This window comes from Podarcis muralis, chromosome 3 (assembly GCF_964188315.1).
Source record: "Podarcis muralis chromosome 3, rPodMur119.hap1.1, whole genome shotgun sequence".
Lineage (NCBI taxonomy): Eukaryota > Metazoa > Chordata > Lepidosauria > Squamata > Lacertidae > Podarcis > Podarcis muralis.
In genome coordinates, this window is record NC_135657.1 from 8,474,027 (window position 1) to 8,497,056 (window position 23,030).

The window sequence follows — 23,030 nt, forward strand, 5'->3', positions numbered from 1 at the left end:
CCGTTACGGACCCTGCAAGACCTGGCAGGGACTCCCATAATGGCCGTGGGACCTTCCTCTGCAGGAGAGTGGCTCTGCAAATTGGTTCTTTAAACGTAGGTTTTCAACACGTCTCCCGAAATGGCCTGCCCAGCGTTGTCTTTTTTCCCCTTTAACCCGAGTTTTTGTGGCTCTTCTCAAGCAGTGTATAATATGACCAAAAACAAAAAAATTAACATTTGGCAGTATCAATGTTACTTTTGCTTAACATTTCTCCAGAATTTCTCTTCTGTATATCAAATGCCAACTTTGTCTTGGTTTTCCTGGGACGGGTGGCTTCCATGTTGCCTACAGTCCTGAGACTGTCTCACTACTTTTTTTAAAATGCAACATTCATGTGCCGTTGTTAAAGAAAATGAGGGTAGATGATTAGTGTTAATCTTTTTATATAAAATTTGAATATCAAAATAAAGTTGTATTGTGCCTTTATTATCCATTCAGAATTTTTAGTTGGAAATTCTTCATTTTAGTACCTATCAAAGCAAAATAACACTTAAATCAAATTCAAGTGTTTTTAATGCTTGGTATAAAATACCAAAACTAGATTGAGGTTCCAAAGTGCTAAGTCGACTTCCGTTTCCAACAAAAACTTTTTGCACAGCATACTACTTGAAATCAGTCTGTGTCATATGCCTAAGATGGCAGGCTTGGACACAGTGGAGGACAAAATAAATTAATATGAGAAGCAAATAATGAATGTTGTAGGAAGTATGAGTAATGGAGAATATGCATAAACACTGGGCATTGTATACATTATTGGCAAACATACAGTAGAAGCACATTTTTGTGACCCAAAAATGTCACAAAAGGAGGGGGGGCCACGGAACAGGGTGTTTGCAGACTTTTTCAATGGCATTTCAAATATATGCATTTTCACTTAAACGTGTGGTTCGCCTGTACTTCACTCAGTCTTAGAAGGCTGACACCAGCAGTTCAGGGTCTCACCACAAGGGGCAGTGACAGATTCCAGCAGTTCCTGACAGAAGACCACCTTGACAACCTTTCTAGGCTGGTTAGTGATACAAACCAATTCCCGCCCCAGAAAAAGAAAACAATTTAAAAGGCTATAGATAGTTTAAGAAGTCAAAGGCCCGGTTATAGAGGAAGTTATAGAGTTATAGAGGAATATCTGGCACCTAAATATATGTAGCAAGGGCACCAGGTGAGCCTCCTCTGGGGAGAACATTCCACCAATGGGGTGCTACTACAGAAAAGGCCCATTCTCATGCTACCACCCTACAGACCTCTCATGGAGGACACACACAAAGAAAAGCCTCAGATGATGATCACAGAGTCCAGGGTGGTTCATAGAAAGGTGGTCCTTGAGGCATTGCAGTCCTAAGCCATTTAAGGCTTCAGAGGTCAAAACTAGCACACTGTGCTGGTCCCGTGGGTTACCCGAGAGGCGAGGTCCAAGTCTGGTCCGTGGTCAAAGGTGCAATGTGGAGGCAGTCCGTAGTAGCTGAAGCTGGGTGCAGGGCAGGGAGTCAGGTGAAGTCAGGAACATGTATGCAAGCAGGGAGCCAGGGCAGGGCAGGAGCTCAGGCAGGAAAGCAGGACAGGTTTCAGGCAGGAACTAGCAACCAACAGTGCTGCTCCCGCAACTTGGGCCTGGGACTGGCTGGCTTTTATCTGCCCCGAGGCATTGGGCGGCCCCGATCCTCTGGTGACTCACTTCTCCTGGTCTGGAGGCGAGTACTCCTCCTGCGGGAACTTAGTTCTCTCTGCCCTGAGCCTCTGCAGCTCAGGAGAGGCTGGAGGGTTACCGGACCCAGAGGCAACCTCAGCTTCCTCTCACGGGGCTGAGAGTGGAGCACCTGCAGGCAATGGGTCCTCCATCACCTCGGGAGCCAGAGCAGACTCAGCTGATGCCTGCACCTGAGGATCCAGCACAGGTGAGAGGACCCTTCAGGCTCAAGCCCCAGCCCTGGCTCAGCTGGTTCTGGAGGCAGGGAATCCTGTGCAGCTGGGATCCCTCAGGTTCAGCATCCGAGTTCGAATCCCAGGCCATCACACACTTTGAATTGGGCCTGGAAACTTAATTGGCAGCCAATGCATTTGGGCCAGGATTGGTGTAATATGCCCAAGCCATCTTGCCCTGGTCAGCAACATGGCTGCTGAATACTATACCAGCTGAAGTTTCTGAACCATCTTCAAAGGCAGTCGGACATTTTAACACATTTCAGTATTCTAACCTAGAGGTTAGGTTAGATCATAGATAACCTAGAGCATAGATGACGGATCAAGGTCCCTCCTAGGAGCATTCCAACTGCTATCAAGACAAGTGAATTCCCTGCAATCCTGCTCTGATTCCAGAGTTAAATGGGAAGAGTGGTGGTTGCTGCTCCCCAAGACAACCAGAATCTGCATACAAGGAGCCATTCAGTGCTTTTTTAGGTGCTGGTTCTCCATACCAGCGACTACGGTCCCAAAAAGACCTATGTTATAGCAAAAAGATGGTAATATTCGGAGTAAATCTGTAGACCAAAGTCTTGATTTCAGCAAGTCTTACTGAGTGTGAGTTACTTGGAAAAACAATATAACTCAGGTGGTCAGAAAGGCCCAACAGAGACACCATTTTCTCAGGGTCTTGCAAAAGAACAATGTTAAACAACAATTGACCTTCTAGCGGTCCACAATAGAAAGTGTCCTCTCATATTGCATCACAGTGTGGTACGTGACAGCCACAGACAGAAAGTCTTTACGGAGGGTGGTGAACACAGCACATGATTTCATGGGCTGTCCCCTGAGCCCGCTAGATGACATCGCAAGGGATCGTTGCCTTAGGAGAGGTACCCCTGACCATTAGGTCCAGTCGTGACCAACTCTGGGGTTGCGGCGCTCATCTCGCTTTATTGGCCAAGGGAGCCAGCATCCAGCTTCCGGGTCATGTGGCCAGCATGACTGAGCCGCTTCTGGCGAACCAGAGCAGTGCAACGGAAACGCCCTTTACCTTCCCACTGGAGCGGTACCTATTTATCTACTTGCACTTTGACGTGCTTTCGAACTGCTAGGTTGGCAGGAGCAGGGACTGAGCAACGGGAGCTCACCCCGTCGTGGAGATTCGAAACAGCCGACCTCCTAATCGGCAAGTCCTAGGCTCTGTGGTTTAACCCACAGCGCCACCCGTGTCCCGCCTAACGCCTCTTAATTTCTCCAAACCTTTTCACCCTGTTGGATGTGATGTCAATAAGTGCTTAGCAACTTGGGCAGGCTATGCTGGCCATGATCCTGCAGTTAGATTTCTCTTCTTCCCGGGGAGCGGGGTGAACAAAGTTTAGGACTCTGAACCTGAAAAGAGAGAATATGAGGAGCCAGCCCCTCAAAGTCCTTCCACCAGGAGTGGAAGGGCCTGCACCCCTGTTGCTGCCATCACCTGACTCAGAAGCTCCCCAGCTCTGTTGCAACAGGAGACTAAAAAAGCAGGTTGGGCCCCTTTAAAGAAAGAAGCACTTCCCAGTACAGGTAGGGCTAAAAATAACTGGAAAGCAGCTGCTTCCACTATAGAAGACTGTCTCAGTTTGGTTCTTGCTGAAGCAACATCAGAGTTTTATGTTTCTATGGTGGAGCGGAACGAGCCTGTTGCGTGTGAATGAGGTCCTAGGATAACCTGAACACTGTGATCAATGCATTGGTAATCTTATGACAGGATTACAGTGGTACCTTGGTTCTCAAACTTAATCCATTCCGAAAGTCCGTTCCAAAACCAAAGTATTCCAAAACCGAGGCGCACTTTCCCATAGAAAGTAATGCAAAATGGATTAAACTGTTACATACTTTTAAAAACAACCCCTAAAGCAGCAATTTAACATGAAGTTTACTATGTGACACAGGGGTCTCCAAGCTTTCCTTGTCTCGGACTGGTGTCTCGAGTGACGGTTGCGCAGAAGGCGGTGGAGCGCGCGCACACATGCTATTTCCGGCGCACTTTTGGGTCGGAGGAGCACCGGAAACAGCTTATGTGCATGCACATGGACCTCCTCCGATCCGGATGTGTACCGGAAATAGCGTTTGCGCACGTGTTGCACATCCGGGGTGGAGGAGGCCCGTGCGCATGCACGCAAGCTATTTCCGGTGTTCCTCCGACCCAGAAGTGGGTCCCCATGCCACGCCGCAGCGGTGAGAGCGGGTGGCGGTTGCTGCGGCCCAGGTAAATGAGTCCCTTGGTCCTTATCCGGCCTCTGGGCCGTAGGTTGGTGACCCCTGATCTAACGAGACCATTGATCCATAACATGAAAGCAAAAAACAATGTACTACAATTACACAGTCAATCAGTAGCTGAACTGGGTTCCACACAGCCACAAAAACAAAACAAAAAAGAGCTGCAAAAACAAAAACGCAAAACAAATAGCAAAAACAGATAGACCTCAGCGTAACACGAAAACAGATGTGTGGCACTCAAACTGGAAATGTGGCACTCAGGAGCATGTCCGGCTTCCAAAAAAAGTTCACAAACCAGAACACTCACTTCTGGCTTTGAAGTGTTTGGGTACCAAGTTGTTTGAGTACCAGGGTGTTCGAGAACCAAGGTACCACTGATGGCAAGTCAGAAACTGATGAATGGGAAAGAGATAAGCACCCCACAGCCCATTTGCAACACGAATCTTCCAGTTTTGATAGGTGACTCCAGTGAAGTTTAGCCCTGAATGCCAAGGGATAAACTTACCTCACAGGGTTATTCTGAGGATAAAATGGGGAGCATGCAGGGAAGGGGCGTAGCAAAGAAAAGAAGACACCTCAAGTTCTTTTGGAAGAAACGCGAGTTATATATGTAATAAACACCTGGGAAACTTTACTGATCCTTTGCCGGACTACAACTCCCATGATCTCTGACCATTGGGGGGGGTGTTATTGGGTTCTAACTTGTGATTGGGATTTATCTATTGGGATTTAACTTGTGGTATGACACTATATGTATGTGTATTTATATATATGTGTGCATTTTGTATATTTGTGTATTTTATACCCTCACAATATAAATTGTTTTATTTGTACGCGTGTTTCCCCATTCCCTGTATCATTTTTATTTCTCGAGTTTATATTTCCTTCCAGAGCAGGGCTTTGACACCCAATAATAATCGTCGTCCTCTTCTTCCACCCGCCCCGGCCTCTCCTCCTCTGAGAGAGAGCGCGGGAGCCCGTTTTTCGCGAGGAGCGCGCGCAGGCGCACCGACTCCCTCCGAGGGAACGGGGGTGGGGTGGACGACGGCGACGTCAGGACGCTTTTTCCGCCTTGCGCGAGGCCGCCATTTTAACCTGCCCAACTCCCCCATTCCCCCCCCCCACTTCATAACCCCGCGCGCCGTTCGCCCCGCCCAGAGAGAGAGAGAGCGAGCGAGGGAACTCGAAACTCCGCCTCCTTCCTCCTCCTCAGCCGGCGACGCCGCCGCCGCCGCCACCCCCTCACACTTCGTCTCCCGCCGCCCTGGCCCGGAAACGCCCGAGCCGGGGCCGAACGTGCGTGCGTGTGCGCGCGTGCGCGTAGGTTTCCCTCCTCTTATACCCCCCCCCTCTTCACTCCCTCCCTCCCTCAGCCCTCCTCCTTCCCCCTCAGCAAAATGGCGGCGCGTGGAGGCCTTGGGAGCCAGTGAGTGACTCGCCGTCCCTCCTCCACCTCCTCTTCTTCTTCCTCCACCTCCTCCTCCTCCTCCTTTCCCCCCACCCCTTCCCTCACGCTTCTCTCCGTCGCCGCCAGGCTCATTTGCATCGGGCAGTCGCCGCCCCCCCCCTCCTTCCACCTCGTAGTTGTTGTGTTTCTCCCCCCCTCCCCATTCTCACCCACTTTACACACACACACATATCCTCCTCCTCCTCCTTCACGGTTGTTCCTCCTCCTCCTCCTCCTCCTCTCCCCACCCCCTTCTCCCCCCCCTTCCCTCTCTCTCTCTCTCTCTCTTTCTGTCACAGCCGCCCCTCCCCCTCTCTTCTCAATCCACACCTCCCCCACCCCAACACCGCCAGCCCATCAATCAATCAGCGGCGACCGGGAGCGGATCGATCAATGGTCGGGAGGAGGAGGCGGCGGCGGCTGCTGCTGGTTAATGAACAATGTGTGAGAGCTGCGCCGAGCTGCTGGAGGTGTTAAACGAGAGTAAGTCGGAGAGGCCTCCGAGCTTCGGAGGAGGAAGGGGCGAAAAAGACGGTTTTTTATTTATTTATCCCCACCCCTTCTCATCCTCCGACGATTCCCCCCCCCCATTTTCTTTTCTTTTGCACGGACCTCCCCGTTTGGAGGAGGTGGAGTGGGGGGGGAATGATACCGGGCACCGCGTCGCCCTCCCATTTCACCACCCCCTTCATATATGAAAAATCCACTTGGCCTCGTTTTGGAGGAGAGGCAGGCTTGGCCATGTTGTGCAGAGTGGGAGCAGGAAGGCCGGTTCCTGGGCCCGCCGCAGGGCTGCCAATCCCGGGGACTCGGCCCGAGGAAGATGGGAAGAACGGTTTTATCTTCTCTACCCTTCCCACCCCTCGAGACGAGGGCGAAGGGACACGGATGCGGAGGTTTTATTGGGAGCAGGGGGATTTCCTCAACCCCCCCCCCACCGCGCCCCAGTTGGAGGGTGCAAGGGGGGGGGGCGGCAGCAGCAACTTAAAAGCCTCTCTCGGAGCTCTTCCCGTGGCATTTCTGCCGGCATCCTCTCGCCCTGCAGCCGAGAGGCCTAGTTCTCCAGCTTGCCTGTGCTCGGGATGAGGCTGCAGGCGAGCCCGGCTTGTGCTGCGAGTTGGCTGCGTGGATGTGCTCTGAGCGCAGGAGGAGGGAGGAGTAAAGCTCTAGTTGCAATATACTCCGCTCTCCTCCCGCCGCCTCGCCCGCTGTACTGAGGTCCTAAGCGGGGACGAGCCACAAAGGGGTCTTGAACCGGGAGTAACCCCTTGGGGTGTTTTGTTTTTGGTCTGTCAAGGGTTGGGGTGACTATGAAGGAGGATATGGTAGTGGTGTGCCTTTTTATTTTGGATCCATATAGTGAGTTTTGCACTGTTGCCTCTGGTTCTGTCATATTCTGGTGCACTACTATTAACATTTAACGTAATGCCTTTTTGTATCTGTTGTAAATTTTTACTATACTCCTCCTCTAGTAAACTACTGCAGTTGTTAATTGTGTTCAAAGTTCTTCCTTCCTTCCTTTCAAAAACCTAACTCCTCCCATCTTCTGCATATCTGCACAATTGTTTTTTTATGTTGCAGCTCTCAAGCTCACCTGGACTCCTGTTTCCAGAATTTCTTGTTCCCTTGCTGGGATGTTAGTTGCAGACAAACATCCCTGTTTTGTATACTTAGTATGGGATTTAAACAGTCATCTTTGAAGTAGAATGTGTCTGATATGCATTCTTTTGTCTAAATCCTTTGCAACTGAGACTTGGTTCCTTGTGAATATGTGCAAGGTTTGGATTAAAATGGATTCCTAGTTCAAGTTTATGCAAGCTGTTTGGAACTTTTTATTGCTGTGGATGACCTGGGTAAAGAACTGCCAATAAAGAAAGCATGGGTACCATAGATAGATGGTGGATGTTGATAGGCAAATCTCCCTAAAATGTTAGAATGTGTAAATAATGAAATTGATGTAAAAGAGGGGAAATCCTTGTACAGTTCCTGATCCTATAAAAGGTGTCCAGAGAACATTATCTTCTGTGTGTGCAGACTGAAGGAAAATGGAGAAAATGTTTATATTCACTTATTTCTCAATCATGTACAGTATTTGGAAGGTGCTGGTGATTGCTAATAAATGCAATATAGGGTTTTTGTTAGGATAAGCTCCTGGGAGAGGAATAGATCAAAGAAAACTCTTGACCAGAACTTAATAATTTTCTAATTAAAGGCTGCTTTACCAGCTGGTTTGGTTATTAACATGTAATTATTTATGTGTAATTACTGTATCTTGTTATTGAAGAGTTAAATGTTTTGCCAGTGGTGCATTCTGTAGCCCTTATTATTTGAGGATTTGGTATGTCCATTTCTGATGCTAGATGTAGATCCAAAACTTACCCTGTGCTTGCATAATCTCAGTGAAGCCTGTGACTTACTTCTGATTTGCTCTGATTGTGTTATGATTTCAGGCAGCGGTTGGTTTTACCGCTTCTAAGTGTTTATATATTTGTTTCTATTATATAGTTTGTTGGTATGGACTGGTATGGCTTTAACTTTGAGGTGGAGAGAAAGAACCCTGATGTGTTGAGATCAATCTGGAATGACTGTAGATTATGGAGTTATCAGTCATTGAGTCCTCCTCAGATTTTTTGCACAGGTGTTAATGAGGCTTTAGATCAGGCATAGGCCAACTTGGCCCTCCAAATGTTTTGGGACTACAACTCCCATGATCCCTAGCTAACAGGACTGGTGGTCAGGAATGATGGGAATTGTAGTCCCAAAACATCTGGAGGGCCAAGTTTGCCTAAGTATGCTTTTGATTGTTTGAGTTTAGAAACTTATTTTCATAAGATTTGAGTATCCATATTGAGCACACTAAAATAACATTAAGACAATTAGAAAGAATTTTGATTGCAATACTTAAGGCAAAGCTGTAGTTTAATGTTCTGTGGACAGTAGTCACTGGTTAAGGAAAAAAGTGGAGGGAAGAAAAGTAATTGCAGTACTTGAAATTCAGAAAAGAATGTTGGCACTGCATTTGTATTTTCATGAATTTCCCCGCAGTGTAAGTCCCACTAACTTCCATGTCTACTCAAAATCAGACATGAAACCAAAGTGGCTTACACCAAGGTAAGTGGGGTTAAGACTGCAGGCTAATTATGCAATGAATCTAAAATCATGGCTTTTCAAGTACAGTATCTGCAATGCTTTGCATGAAGTGATCTTATCATAAATATTTGACTGTGTATACATCATACATTTAAGTCACATCCCACCAAAGAATCCTGGGAACTGGTTTACTTATCACAAGCTACAATTAGCAGTATCCTTAACCACTGGATTCCTGGAGTAGGGGTGGGTCATGTTTTAAATGTATAGTGTATATGCAGCCTTCCCCCTTTGTGCATGCATGCGTACTCACTTTCTTGCCCACTTTAGTTCATCTGGTGCATGCCTAGTTGTAACTGACAATTCTGAGAACTGAATTTACTAACTAATGCTATGAAAGGGACCCAGATTACAGTCATGATATCCATTTGTTTCATTTGCAGTATCTCAAGAATCCCCCAAAATCACACTAGTAATGGCATAGAGAGAGAATGTCAGATGCTGACTCTCTAATATAACACATGCAACCTACAAAATGTGGTGGAGCAAATTAAAAATAGTCGCATCACTTGTGAGAAGATATTACCCATTGAGTGTTGTGCATTGCAGATTGTGGGGTGGAGGCTCACCTTTTTACTGTTTTGTTCAAGAAACTCTTCATTATTTACTTATTTTAGTATTACAGCTATCACAACTGGAAATTCCAAGTCTACATTCACTTCAAAAGGAAAGAAAGCAGCCAGTGAAAACTGGTAATGAATGAGGTCATGTTTAAAACTTGTGAGTCAGGGATTGCCAACAGTTCTCTGTCCTGCCTGCTGAGCATTTGGAATTGCTTTTCATTCTACTAAAACTACTGGAGCTGAGCCTTGAGAGAGATTCGGGAACTAAATTAAACTTCCACTGTGTCACTGAACATTGTTAAAGAGTATTTGTGTATACTAAGCGGAAAACACAAACATGTATTTTGACACATGCCATTTTGAAAGAGAGTGAGAGAATTAAAATGAACTGTTTTAGATACCAAGCTGCAATAATTGGGACAAGGAGGAAATAATACAATGTTCAAGAGAATGTTAAAATAATAACATCATTGGACAAAGGTGAAGGAATCACATAAAAAGGATTTGCATAGCAAAGGGACTAGTTTTTCTCTTATCCACAACACTCTATTCTAAAATTTGCTTCTTCCTGCTGGCTGGGAAATAGTCTCTAGCCCAAGTAAGAGAATGAGAGGCACTTGCCATAGCAGAGGATATAGAAAGGCCAGAAACAGGATGGGGCAGTTATCTCCTTGTGATGAAAGTTTTCCCCAAGAAACATGCATTTTGCTGCCACATCTTTCCTTTCCCTGTGCTTTGTGTGCAACTAGTTCTAGAGACCACATAATGCAATAGAAAACAATTATACTTTTTGATGCATCTACTTTGCCTCAAAAATACTATTCCACCGCAAGAATGAGGCAAAAGGCATCAGCGGCTGTGATATAAGTTATTTGAGTATAGTGTACCATCTGTACTGTTGACAATATTGGGTTAAAAGTTTCTGAACAGGAATACATAATACTAGAATATTGTGTTCAGGGAAGTTGTGTGGGGATATTCTGGAACTCTGCAGTTCTTCTTCCTACAGTTATACTCAGTGATGGACTGAGGCACTCTACAAAGAGGAAGTGTGAGGCTCCCTTTGTCTAAACCAGGGATTGGGTACCTGTGGCGCTCCAGTTGTCGTTGGTCTGCAGGTTCCATAATCCTTCTCCATTTGGCCATGCTGTCTGTTGGCCCTGGTTCTACATCTGCACTGTAAGCAGTGCTGCTGCATGTTAATATAGTGCTATCAATATGTGTGGTGGTCAATCTGGGCCCCTAGAACTGTGACTTCATTTCATGCCAGTGGCCAGGAGGGTGGAAAGGTGTGAAAAGTTATGGCAGAAAAGGAAAATTTTGGCTCTGGCGATTCCCACTGCTGCCATGTGGCACCTGATAGATTGCCCCTTGGAGAATGCTGCTCTTGACAGAAAAAAGGTTCCTCAACCTTGATTTACAGATTGCCAAGCAAAAAGGACATTAAAATCTAAATCTAAAGACTATTGGGTTCCATCCTTGTTTTCCTTCTTCTGGATAAATATTGCTGGAATTTAAAATTTAGAGTGTGTTTATAAAACTGAAGTGGGGTGTGTGTGTGTGTGTGTCAACATGACCATTAGCAGCTACTTTGAGTAATGCTTAGAAATGATTTGTGGAACATAAAATAATGTAGTCTTTAGAACTTAATGCAGCATTGGCTTATCTTCAGAGATCACATGGACTATAGTCCTGTTGCTCCTTTGATGAAAGTTAAGCATGTGATAAGTGTTCGTTTTTTTATATTATCCTAATCCCCTTTCCTCCAGTGGGTTCAGTATGAGTAATCTGCTAATACAGAACTCTGATCTAGAATTAAATTCTTGGTTAACTTGTGTTCCTAGGATAGCTGTTCCATGTTCCTTGTGAACCATGTGGGAATGCTCTTTTGAGATGCAACCATATCCAAATGGTTCTGAAAATTTGAGATCAGGACTATACTATGTGCATGTTTCACAGAGGAGGTATATGAACTGACTGCAACTCTTAATATTGGATGTTTACGCTTTGTCTCTGAAATAAGATTTGTTCGTTGAATTTCTGATGTAATAACATAATTGGAGATTTTAGAGCCACAGTTTCAAATTAGTAATGCCTACTGCATTTCACTTGAGCACGCTCTGTTGTTGCCTTCGCTTCCTCCCCTGCTCTCTTCTTCCTTCCCACAGGGCAGACACTATCTGATGCCCCTATAGAGATAGTCTGCCTGGAACAGGCGCCAGCCATTGGAGTCTTAGAAACTTATTAGAGTCCAAAGAATCCAATTCTCATAATATATAGGGCCTGTATATGTAGTACTTTTGGACAGAAGAACAGATTTCTGAGTTTAGAATAGGCTTGCTTTTAATTTATGAAAGGTGCCTAAGTGTCAATTATGTATTAAGATTTTTTTTTGGCAATGTATCCACATTGGGTTCTACCCAGGTAGTGGCTTTGCAGTAGCAGAAGTGTTGCCACCACTCCAAGGTGCATCTCTCTGTGCTGTACCACATCCCATTCCAGCGGGCTCCCTAATCCTGAGGGGCATGGGAATTTGCATTCTGTAGGAAGGATTAGCAAGAACCAGATGCCCTGTCTTGCATAAGCAGAATCGTTTCTTTTCAAAGCCACCACTAGCATGCAACTATGACTGAATACTATTAATAAATGATAATTAGGAATTGAAGCTGAATAGCATTCAAAATTCGCCAGGTGCATTTCACACCTGTATATCGGCCACTTGCGACCAAGTAAAGATGCCTGGGTGCCAGGATTGGCACCTGACGTCTCCACTATCTGGAGGTGCATGCCTGGGGATCATTGGATCTGCTCTTCTTTTACACACTAATACCCCAACCTGTAGAATTCTATCCATTATCTTTTATCTGCACATTCAGAATGAATTTCAAGAGTCATCAAGTCATATTGAAAAATACAACTTTCAAGCCATGTGACCCAAAAATGGCAAATAGTCATTCATTTTGGCAAGACTAACTCTGGTTTAAGGAGCCATTTGGCACCTAGCTTATATATTGATGAGTTTCTAATAATGATTCTCAAGTACAAATTCATGAATATGCATGAATGCATGAATATGACTTAACCTAATAAGTAGTTATAGTAGTACCCAGTAGGACAAATTTGTGAAGAACCTATCACATGGTTTTCTGTGGTAAGGAAAGCTGCAATCCTGTGCATAATTACTTGAGAGTAATTCCTATTAAGATTCCAAGCATATACGTCACCTGTGGTTGCTCAAGCATGGAAGCCTTATTATGTTTAGGCTGGCTTGCAAATTACTGTAACTATTTACATGCAGCTGCTTTTGAAGACTCATTGGAAACGAAATTTCACCTGGTGCAGAATTCAATTCATTGACTGAGGCCAGTTTTTCAGAACCGGGGTTTGAAATTAGCAGGGTGCGATGCTTATTTAGCACCTAAAGATTCTCCATTTGTAAGCACCTCAAAAAGTCTGGGTCCCATTTTTTGTGCCTAGCTGACACTCAAGGATTACTGAAATGTATGTGCTTTGAAGCCTTGCAGTGTATGTTAAGGATAGACAATATGTTAAGGCGTTTAACAATAAAGAGTACAGTGGAACCTCAGGTTACGTTGCCTCCGGCTTACGTCACCCTCGGCTTGCGACTGGTGCAAACCCGGAAGTACCGGAACGGGTTACTTCCAGTTTTGCGCATGTGCAGAAGCGCTAAATCACGCTGTGTGCGTGCAAACACAACGCTTTTTTGCGCTGTTTTTGAGTTGTGGTGCGGCCTCTGGAACAGATCCCCGCCGTAACCCGAGGTTCCACTGTAGAGTGTCACTTATGTGAATTGCATATTAGTTCATGCTTATCAAAATAATAAATAAAAAGTGTTGCCAAACCCACCAAATGATGACTAGATATTCTGTTTTCGCACTCACAACTCAGGTCTCAAGAGCCATTTGGCTCCTAGCTTTTCTATCCCAGTTTCTAATACTGTTCAGAACATATAACACCAATGCTATTTCAACTGTACTGGTTTTTGATAAGTTTTCAGTCCCTATTGAAGATGCTGGCTAGCATGGAAAATCTGCTTTGGTTCCTATACTGGCCATGTTTTGGCCACACCTGAATACCTATTTATTTCAGCAGGTTTATGGCCTAACTGACATTCGATCCATCTTCTGACCCTTGGATTTTTCCTCTTCCACCTCTTGGATTATTTTATCTGCTGCATTGTTTATTATTCTGTTTTTAAATTATTGCTGATTATCGCTTTTGTTGTAAAATATTTTGAGCTCGGCTCAGAAGCTGGAAAAGTAGGATATAAATATTAATATAATATTTTATGGGCTATTAACTTATTTTCAAAGCCACAGTTGAGATTTACATACTTCTTTACAGGCTTAGAAATTCATGGGATCTGTCCCAAAGAGTAGATTCACTAGATTCTTGTTTGGGACTGATAATTACTACCTCTCATTCTGTAATCATAATCACTACTACAGATTAAAGTCGCTACCTTTCCTTTCTCTCAGTAATGGTAAAGGTAAAGGTACCAGGTAAAGGGCCAGTCTTGACAGACTCTAGGGTTGTGCGCCCATCTCACTCAAGAGGCCGGGGGCCAGCGCTGTCCGGAGACACTTCTGGGTCACGTGGCCAGTGTGACATCGCTGCTCTGGCGAGCCAGAGCCACACACGGAAACGCCGTTTACCTTCCCGCTAGTAAGCGGTCCCTATTTATCTACTTGCACCCGGGAGTGCTTTCAAACTGCTAGGTTGGCAGGCGCTGGGACCGAACAACAGGAGCGCACCCCGCCGCGGGGATTCGAACCGCTGACCTTTCGATCGGCAAGCCCTAGGCGCTGAGGCTTTTACCCACAGCGCCACCCGCGTCCCCTCTTTCTCTCAGTACATGTAAGCAAATAGTTCACTTTTTTTTAATCTTGAAGTACAAAGTGGTGAGTTAGGATTGTGGGAGTTTTTTTTTGTCCCTGGAAATAACTTGTAATGTAGCTTTTACCAGGCTAGTAATGTCCAGATGTTGTTGAACTAAATTGTTCCTGGCCATTGGCCATGCTGTTGGAGCTGCTGATTGTTGTAGCTCAAAGTATCTGAAAGGTGCGAGGGGCAGGTGGAAAGTCCTGTGCACTCCTGTGTACTCCAGAAGTAAGTTCCACTGAGTCTAGCAGGACTACCCTTAGGTACGTTTTGCAGCCTTATTGTGGTATAAACCTTTGTGGAATACAATGGTACCTCGGGTTACAAACACTTCGGGTTACAAACTCCACTAACCCGGAAGTAGTACCTCGGGTTGAGAACTTTGCCCCAGGATGAGAACGGAAATCGTGCGGCAGCAACAGGAGGCCCCATTAGCGAAACCGCACCTCAGGTTAAGAATGGTTTTGGGTTAAGAACGGACCTCTGGAACAAATTAAGTTTGTAACCCAAGGTACCACTGTAGAGCCCACTTAGATTCATGAAGCATTAGGTGTAGTTGGCAGATGACGGTGTATGCAGTTTTCTATCTTCACACACACACACACACACACACACACGGGTATGAGAAGGAATGGTAAATTGTAGACCCAGCAAAGGGCAGCAGAGGTCTGTGACACTTTTATGAACAACTCTCACATATGCAAGATAACAACAGAATGATGCATTCATAACAGCAGTCACTGTGATGATACTGTTTTTCTAGTTTTTCTATGCTATTTTTCCACCAGTAGTGCAAAAGAAATCCAGAGAGTCATGATTAAATCTGAATTCAACAGAACCAGATTTGCTGATGAATCTTAGTTCAGTGATTTCATGCTGGAGCTTCCTTTTATAGTATGATTACTGGAGTTCCAATAATGACCTCGTTTGAACATATGTGTTTTAGGATGTGGTGCTGAAGCTCATAGGGGACAGTGACTTATAGCAGGCCTTCTCAGTGGTGGTGCCCTGGATCTGGAATGCCTTCCCTAAGGAAGTTTGGCTTCCTTCCTTCTTGGTTAGATTTTGTCTCAGTCACTCTGAAGACTCACTTTTATGCAAGCATTTGGAAATAATTTATCGGGCCCCGAGCTATCAGTAGCTGCTATTTGGAATGTCAGTATGTGTTCCTGATTTTACTGTTTCCTTGATTTTAATTCTCTTTTATTTTGTGGCGATGGTATTGGGTGTATGCATATGGTATTTGTTGTTTAGCACCTCTGGGATTGTAGCTGATGAACGGCAGCCAAGAAATCTAATAAAAGGAAAGAAATCTTGTATTAGCAAGGAGGTTATCTGGGATGTGGCTAAATGTCACTTGTCTTTCATAATGTCATTTGTGGTGCTATAGGCATTGTGACTATTATGTATTGTTAATATCTTTGTTGGCTCAAAACTCAAGGTTTGTGGTTTTCTTGATTACATTCTGAGATGTTTGGCATTGATAATGGCCAAGAGCAGGAAAGAAACAGAAGTCTCAGCAAAGGAAGAATGGATACAAAAAACTTACGGAATATGCAGAAATGGTGAAACTTACCGGAAGAATAAGAAATCAAGATAACGTACTTTTTTAAATAAAAGAATGGAAATAGTTTATTGAATATTTACAGATAAATTGTAAACAGATAAGAACATTGGCGGGATTATTGTAATAAGCTGCAGTTTCATAAGAGTAGATATTTAAAGTAGATGAATACATGAGGAAATTAAGTTAATTTGAATATGCAGAAGATATTAAAAATAAATTTAAGGAATGCAGAAAGAGGGGGAAGGAAGTCAAGTTTTGAAATGTTTAAATGGTTGTAAAATCAGTGAAATGTATAAACCTGAAAAGTTTAATTTTTTTTAAAAAGAGGATAATGGCTGAGCTGAGAGCAGTACTTGTTCTCATTTGCTTTCCAGGAGGCAACAGTTACTCCTCTTCATTGACCACACAAGTGACTAATTGCACCCCTATTGCTGATGCTTTAATAACACTTCAATCTTGAAATGATGCTGGAGATTCAAAGTGACTTTTCAGTATTTTTACCTTGCAGAGTCTATTACCGGGTGCATGCTTCAGAGTTAATTAAGCTTTCACAGTGAATGTTTTTATCTCTCTGTTAAATGTGCTCTTCTTTAGGAACTCAGCTTAAATTTCAAATCTAGGCACAATAGCTGTTGAGCTTTTTTTGGGGGGGGCAGTTTTTGAGCATTTTAAGGCAAAAACAAGACAGCCAACATGGGCTGCTGTATGTCGGATTTTCCCAGACATTTTGCTGATTTCCACCCGGACACTTCTTCTGACAATGTTCTGGGTATGTCCAGAAAATCCAGACATGTGGGAACCCTAACTTAGCTGTTGTCCTTTATGTTTGATCACAAGTTATTCTGTTTCTCTTCAAATGTTTACTAAAATTCCAAGCATCTTTAATTATTATTATTGTTATTATTATTTTCATTTTCAAAAACAGGAACAGAGAGAATATTTAACCCCTCCCCCTCCCTTCCCTCCTCCTGTCCCACTTACAACTTCATAACAAATACAGCATGTATACATATACACTACCATATGACTTCCCTTTCACCCTTTTCCTGGTTCCTTTGCTTTTCTAATACTCCGCGTAATCCACATTCTTTTAATCATCCAATTTGTTATCTATTAAATTATCCATTTCAACTCTGCTTCATTTACTCAAGACTTGCTAAACTATGTATTTGTTTATACTAGTTCTTAAAATGTTCAATAAACATTGTCCATTCCTCCTTGTATTCCTTATCTTCGTTTTCTCGTACCCTGTTCATCAGACCAGCCAGTTCAGCATATTCAAACATTGCACATTGCCATTCTTCCTTAGTGGGCACTACAGTCATACCTCTAGTTGTGTTAGGTTCATGTTGCAGATTTTCAGGTTGCGAACATGGCAAACCTGGAAGTATATACTTCTGGGTTTCACTGCACAGAACCTTTCTGCGCGCTTCACACATGTGCAGAACTGCTCTATCATGCTCCACGCTTGCACAGAAGCGCTACTCTAGTTGCAGACTTTTTGGGGTGCAAACGGCACCCTGGAACGGATCGTGTCTGCAACTAGAGGTACCGCTGTATACTTGTTCTCCACCTTTGTTCCAATAAGGGTCTAGCTGTGTCAGTGGTGTATAGTAGTAAACTCTCTTGGTTTTTTGGAGACCTCTGTTACCATCCCCAAGAAGAAGAACAACTGTATACTTGTTCTCCACCTTTGATCCAATAAGGTTCTAGCTATGGTGTTGGTGTATAGTAGTAAACTCTTTTGTTATTTTTGGGGACCTCGGTTACCATCCCCAAGAAGAAGAACTCATTTTTTTAAAGTATCTTTTTAATTTATTATAGTCTCCCAACATACCTTAATTATTTTACAGGACCACCACATATGAAAAAAAAATCCCTCAATTTCATTACACTTCCAACATATACCTTTTTCTTTTTTAGACATTTTCGCCAATCTAGTGGGTGTTAAATACCATCTTTGGGCCACTTTCATCATGCCGTAAAATTCATATTTATTTTCCACAACATTCCCCATAATTCATTATCAGTATTGTGACCCACATCTTGTGCCCACTTTCACAGTTTGTTTCATACAGAGCTTTTTTTTTAGAGACTTAAGTGCACTACTAATGAAATAGCTTTGCCCCAGCCCTTACACCTGATGCCTTTACAGTGAAGGGAAAGGAATATAGAATTGATGGATGCTTAATGCTCCTAAAAATAGGATTTTATTTAGATGCCTTAGTTCCTTGTTTTGAGAGCATTAAATTCAGACAATCATATTCAGTCCATCTTGCCCAGTATTTATAGCTGTAGTAAGAACTGAGGAGTCAGGCTATTGGTCCATCTGGCTTGGTGGTGTCAATGCTGAGTGTCATTGGCTCTCCAGGAATTCAGATATCTTTCTCAGCCCTACCTGGAAACATCAGATGCTGAAGTATCATCCTTAAGAAAGACAAAGCCTCTCCTCTGTCCAAGAGGGGAGGTGTGGGCGGGACGCGATTTCTGTGTCACCCACTCACCTGGCTGGTGCACCACGCCCACAGGTAAGCGCTCAACCGGGCGGCTTGGAGGGGGCGTGGATTGCAGTCTTAAGTTACTGCTGCGCCAGCCATTCTGCCTTATTTTCCGCCTTCCTGTCGCGAGTCACCCACCCTCCATTCCCTTAGAGCTTAGGGCTTAATTTTTCTCTTGGCCTTGCTATGGACCTTAGGTTGGTTGCCCAGGTTGTCCTGGGGGCCTGGTAGGAATTTTTCCATCTGGCATTAGGCCTTTTGGTTTTTTCGCCTACCTTGTAGCAATCGTCACAACTTTCTTGGTATTGGCGGGTAGGTTAGGCATTGGAATGTGTTTGTGGTGTGTGGAAGGGCTAGGTGTGGCCATCGCCTACCCCTTCAATTTTGGGTATTCCGTTACAGGAATCTGGCGGTCATGGATCCTGTCCGATGCCTGTGTGGCGGGGGGCCGTGGCACGACCCTCGGTGACATCAGGGGATAGCTTAACAGGCTCCACCTTCTGGTGAATAAACCCCCTTTCGGGCTCACCCCCTCTTCGAGTGGGTGGAGACAATCTGTTGTGGTCCAATGCCTAAGCCAATACCTTTTCACTTGCTGTAATCAATAAAGTTGTGGCTTTTTCTTGCCCATTAACCTTATATTCCGTGTCTGTGTGTCTTCATTCCACAAAGCAGGGATCGGGTCCTCGAACCACAACTTGAAAGGTAAAGGACAACACAACTAGATATTTTAAAGTACTTTGATTTTTTTCCACTAGAAGAAAAAATCAACAGCAAAATAAAGTAATCATATTTTTTTTTAATTGTTGGCTTCTGTTCTATCTATAGTGGTACCTCAGGTTACATACGCTTCAGGTTACAGACTCCGCTAACCCAGAAATAATACCTTGGGTTAAGAACTTTGCTTCAGGATAAGAACAGAAATTGGGCGGTGGCAGCGGGAGGCCCCATTAGCTAAAGCGGTGCTTCAGGTTAAGAACAGTTTCAGGTTAAGAACGGACCTCCAGAACGAATTAAGTACTTAACCCGAGGTACCACTGTATTCCCCTTTATGCATCCACCTGTTCATTAAGAGTTGAACAACAGTATTGCTGCTTACTTCCTACTAATAGCCCCATTTTTGTCAAGGCTTTATATTAGGGATGGAGAACCTTTTGGCTCCACAGGCCAGATGCTTATCAAGATCAGCCTTGTGAGCCAGATTTGAATCAGGAAGTGGTGTGCTTTGGAATCTCCCACTGAAAAGTAGTGCCCCCCCCATTTTAGCATGGAAAAGATGGGGACACACACATACATACATGACTCAATTTCAGCAAGGCATTGAAATCCTGCCAAACAGAGCAGGATTGAACTCCAACTCATAAACTGATGGGCAAAGGTTAAATCCTGCTCTGTTTGACCACAGCTACTGTTTTTGCTGGGAACAGATCTGCACAGCCAAAGCAGGATTTAACCCTGCCCATCAGATGATGTTAGAGTGACGCACACGGTTTGGGGAAAATTGTCTCGTGGGCCAGCTTGGGCTCCCTGGTGCACCAACATTGGCCTGCGGGCGGCAGGTTGTCCACCCCTTCTTTATGTGCCAATTGTTTTTTAAAATCTTCAGAGCCATTGGAATATTCATAAAACATTGCATAATGCCTAAATTGCTGAGCTGGAGATAACTTATTTTGACCTGTTGAAGCAAGAGTTGCTGCTGAGAGGAGAGAGTTTAAATAATGTCTCTCCCCCCCCCCCATTTGCTTCTGTTTTTTCTTTGGCTGAATATAACTGATTTATTGGGCAAGGTGTCAAGTCCACATGTTCTTTAATTTGATACTTCAAGTTGATTGTTCATTTGTATGTTCATTTGTATTTGCCATAGTTGATTACGGTGGTACCTCGGGTTAAGAACTTAAATCGTTCTGGAGGTCCGTTCTTAACCTGAAACTGTTCTTAACCTGAGGTACCACTTTAGCTAATGGGGCCTCCCGCTGCTGCCACACTGCCAGAGCATGATTTCTGTTCTCATCCTGAAGCAAAGTTCTTGACCCAAGGTACTATTTCTGGGTTAGCAGAGTCTGTAACCTGAAGCGTCTGTAACCTGAAGCATCTGTAACTCGAGGTAACACTGTACAAAGTTGTGGCCTATATGGAAAATTCCGATTAAAAAAAAAAATACAGGAAGTTTCCTAACTTTTGTTTTGTTTGGAAGATTTCAGATACCCTAGCGGTGATCTGACCCCCCCCCCCATTTTTTATCTAGGTGTTGTTGTTGTTTAGTGATCCATGAAGGGGTTTTATCTAGTAAACAAAGCTAAAAACTTCGACACCACCAAACTTGCTTAATATTATATTTGCAGTTGGTATGCGTTCATTGTTATTAGTGAAGTCGTGAAGCAGAAAATTTTCTGCTGCAAAATAAAGCTTTGAAAATAATTTCACCTAATATCACTGGGTGATTATCTAATTCGAGCTTTGACACTAGAAATCAATGGTGGCTTTTAGGAAGTGGGAGCTGCTATATATTCAACAATTTGTTCTTAATTCTTCAGAGGAATTGCTTTCCTGAGTTATCTGGTCCAACCATAAGGCAGAATATAAGGTGCCTAAAACCTTCCCAGTTGCAGATGCCACTGTTCTTGGATAGCTTGCTCTGTTGTCGAAGCTCTATTACCTTCTGGTTGGTTTGAAAGTTTTCAGTTGCCTGACAATAGAGTTATCCACTTGCTTCTTGGCTTTGTTACAGGAAGCTAGGAGAAATTGTCCCCTCTGGTAAAAGCAACATAAACTTTTCCTTATATGAGGGAAGAATGCCAGCTACTTTGAAAGTACCAATGATTCAGACCTGGTTGCAAAGGTCATGCTTTTCCCAGCAATAATGGAAATTATATGGAAAATTTTCAGCTAGTCTGTAATTGCCATTCTTGGGCAGGCCTGTAAGGCATATGGTCCTGATTCAACTGGAAGCAGTCATGGCTGCAAAATCTTCTGCATTTATTTGCAGTGTGGCCAGTGTGGTGTAGTGGTTAAGAGCGGTAGTCTCGTAATCTGGGGAACCGGGTTCGCGTCCCCGCTCCTCCACATGCAGCTGCTGGGTGACCTTGGGCCAGTCACACTTCTTTGAAGTCTCTCAGCCCCACTCACCTCACGGAGTGTTTGTTGTGGGGGAGGAAGGGAAAGGAGAATGTTAGCCGCTTTGAGACTCCTTAAAGGGACTGAAAGGCGGGATATCAAATCCAAACTCTTCTTCTTCTTCTTCTTCTTCTTATTTCAGCCTGTTTTAGAGAGGATGGCATGTTGGCTTTTCCTAGCTTATTGTATTTGATAGAATCAATCTCAAAATTACCTTGGGATGTCTTTGCAGATCCCATCATGTTGGAATTGGAGGCGCTGCTCTTAAGTATTGTGATCTTAGCTCTTCAGGTGTGCTCAGATGATAATCTTGGGTGACTTCTGCTTGACCCTATGAAAATCAGTTATCTTTTGCTTATATTCAACATTTATAGGCTATTGCTGTCAGCTGGTTTGGAATGAATAGTTATTGCTATGGCTCTGGAAGTTTCTTTTTTTAAACTATTTTTAAAAACTTAATGCTGCTTGTAGCTTTTAATCCCAGATCTATATTCGAGGGAGGTGGTTTTTAAAGCTGCTTTTTAAAAGGTAAAATAACAAACCAGTGAGAACTATGAAAGAAAGAAGAAGAAGAGAAAAGGTATACCTTCCCGGAGCTCACAGCTATTACTTCATAAAATAAAATACATTGTCAAGAAGCTACATGGTGAATTAGATGTTATAACAAAAGCCGACCAAATACAGAAAGAGTACAAGACAAATATTATGAATACCAAATAAAGCCATATTTCATTGTGACTTGCCATCTCTCTTATTGGCCTGTCATATAAGTAACAAATGGCCGCCAAATGGAGACAAAAATCCCTTAGTTTAACTGAACCCTGAGATACCCTTAATTTATAAGTCAAATTCTCAGAAATGAGAATAACCATTACTTTATTGAACCAAATATTTTAAAAAGGACCCGAGGACTCCTTCCAGCCCAGTGATATGGCCACACAAGCAGCTACTTAAAAAAAAAAAAGGTCGGGGATTTACATAAGTAAGTCCATATTTGACAAATCAAAAATTGACAAAAGACACAATTTGAGGTTTAAGTCACTGGTACACCTATTACAGAAATTTCCTTCATTACCTCTTCCCAAGAGGCAGGACTACTCCATGTGCCAATAGTTTTATTTTTTGTTAGACCCTTCCAACACAGGGGAACCAACTCTAGTTTTATGTGCAAGGCAGAACCATCAATGTGCAAGTCAAGAACCATCAATCGATTATTTTTCAGGAATTCTCTTGGATAGTTGCAAAGAAGGTGGGTAAGCCATAGTTTTACCTACTGCACATTATCCAATAGACTTCCAGGATCGTCTCTCAAACAGATACCAAAGAAGAGAGGGGAGAAAACTGATGGTCTAACAGCAAAGAGTATATAAAAGAGACAAGTCCTCTTTATGCTCTGGATCTAACCAAAGCAGGTGTTTTCTAGCTGGTTTCCAATACTTTGGGGTTTTACATACCACCCACCACATTTAAAAGTTGAATGCTTAAGAAATGCCGATTTGAAAACTTAAGTCTAATTATTACTTTTCCACCCGTGGCTAATCCCTGAAGCATTTAGAAAATATGTTGTTTACCTTAATATGCTTTTAGCA

At 43.7% G+C, this 23,030-nt stretch overlaps 1 protein-coding gene across 3 annotated transcripts in view; it reads left to right on the forward strand.

Moving 5' to 3' along the window:
• Positions 1-5,911: 5,911 nt before the first annotated feature.
• USP34 (ubiquitin specific peptidase 34) overlaps positions 5,912-23,030 on the forward strand; it is a 103,932-nt gene continuing 86,813 nt past the window's right edge. For 2 of the 3 annotated variants that reach the window (XM_028725173.2, XM_028725174.2), the window contains exon 1: positions 5,912-6,130. In XM_028725173.2, coding sequence (XP_028581006.2) covers positions 6,088-6,130 — 43 coding nt within the window. In that variant the 5' untranslated portion in view covers positions 5,912-6,087. The remainder of the gene's footprint in view (positions 6,131-23,030) is intronic. The other variant, XM_077925420.1, reaches the window with a different exon arrangement.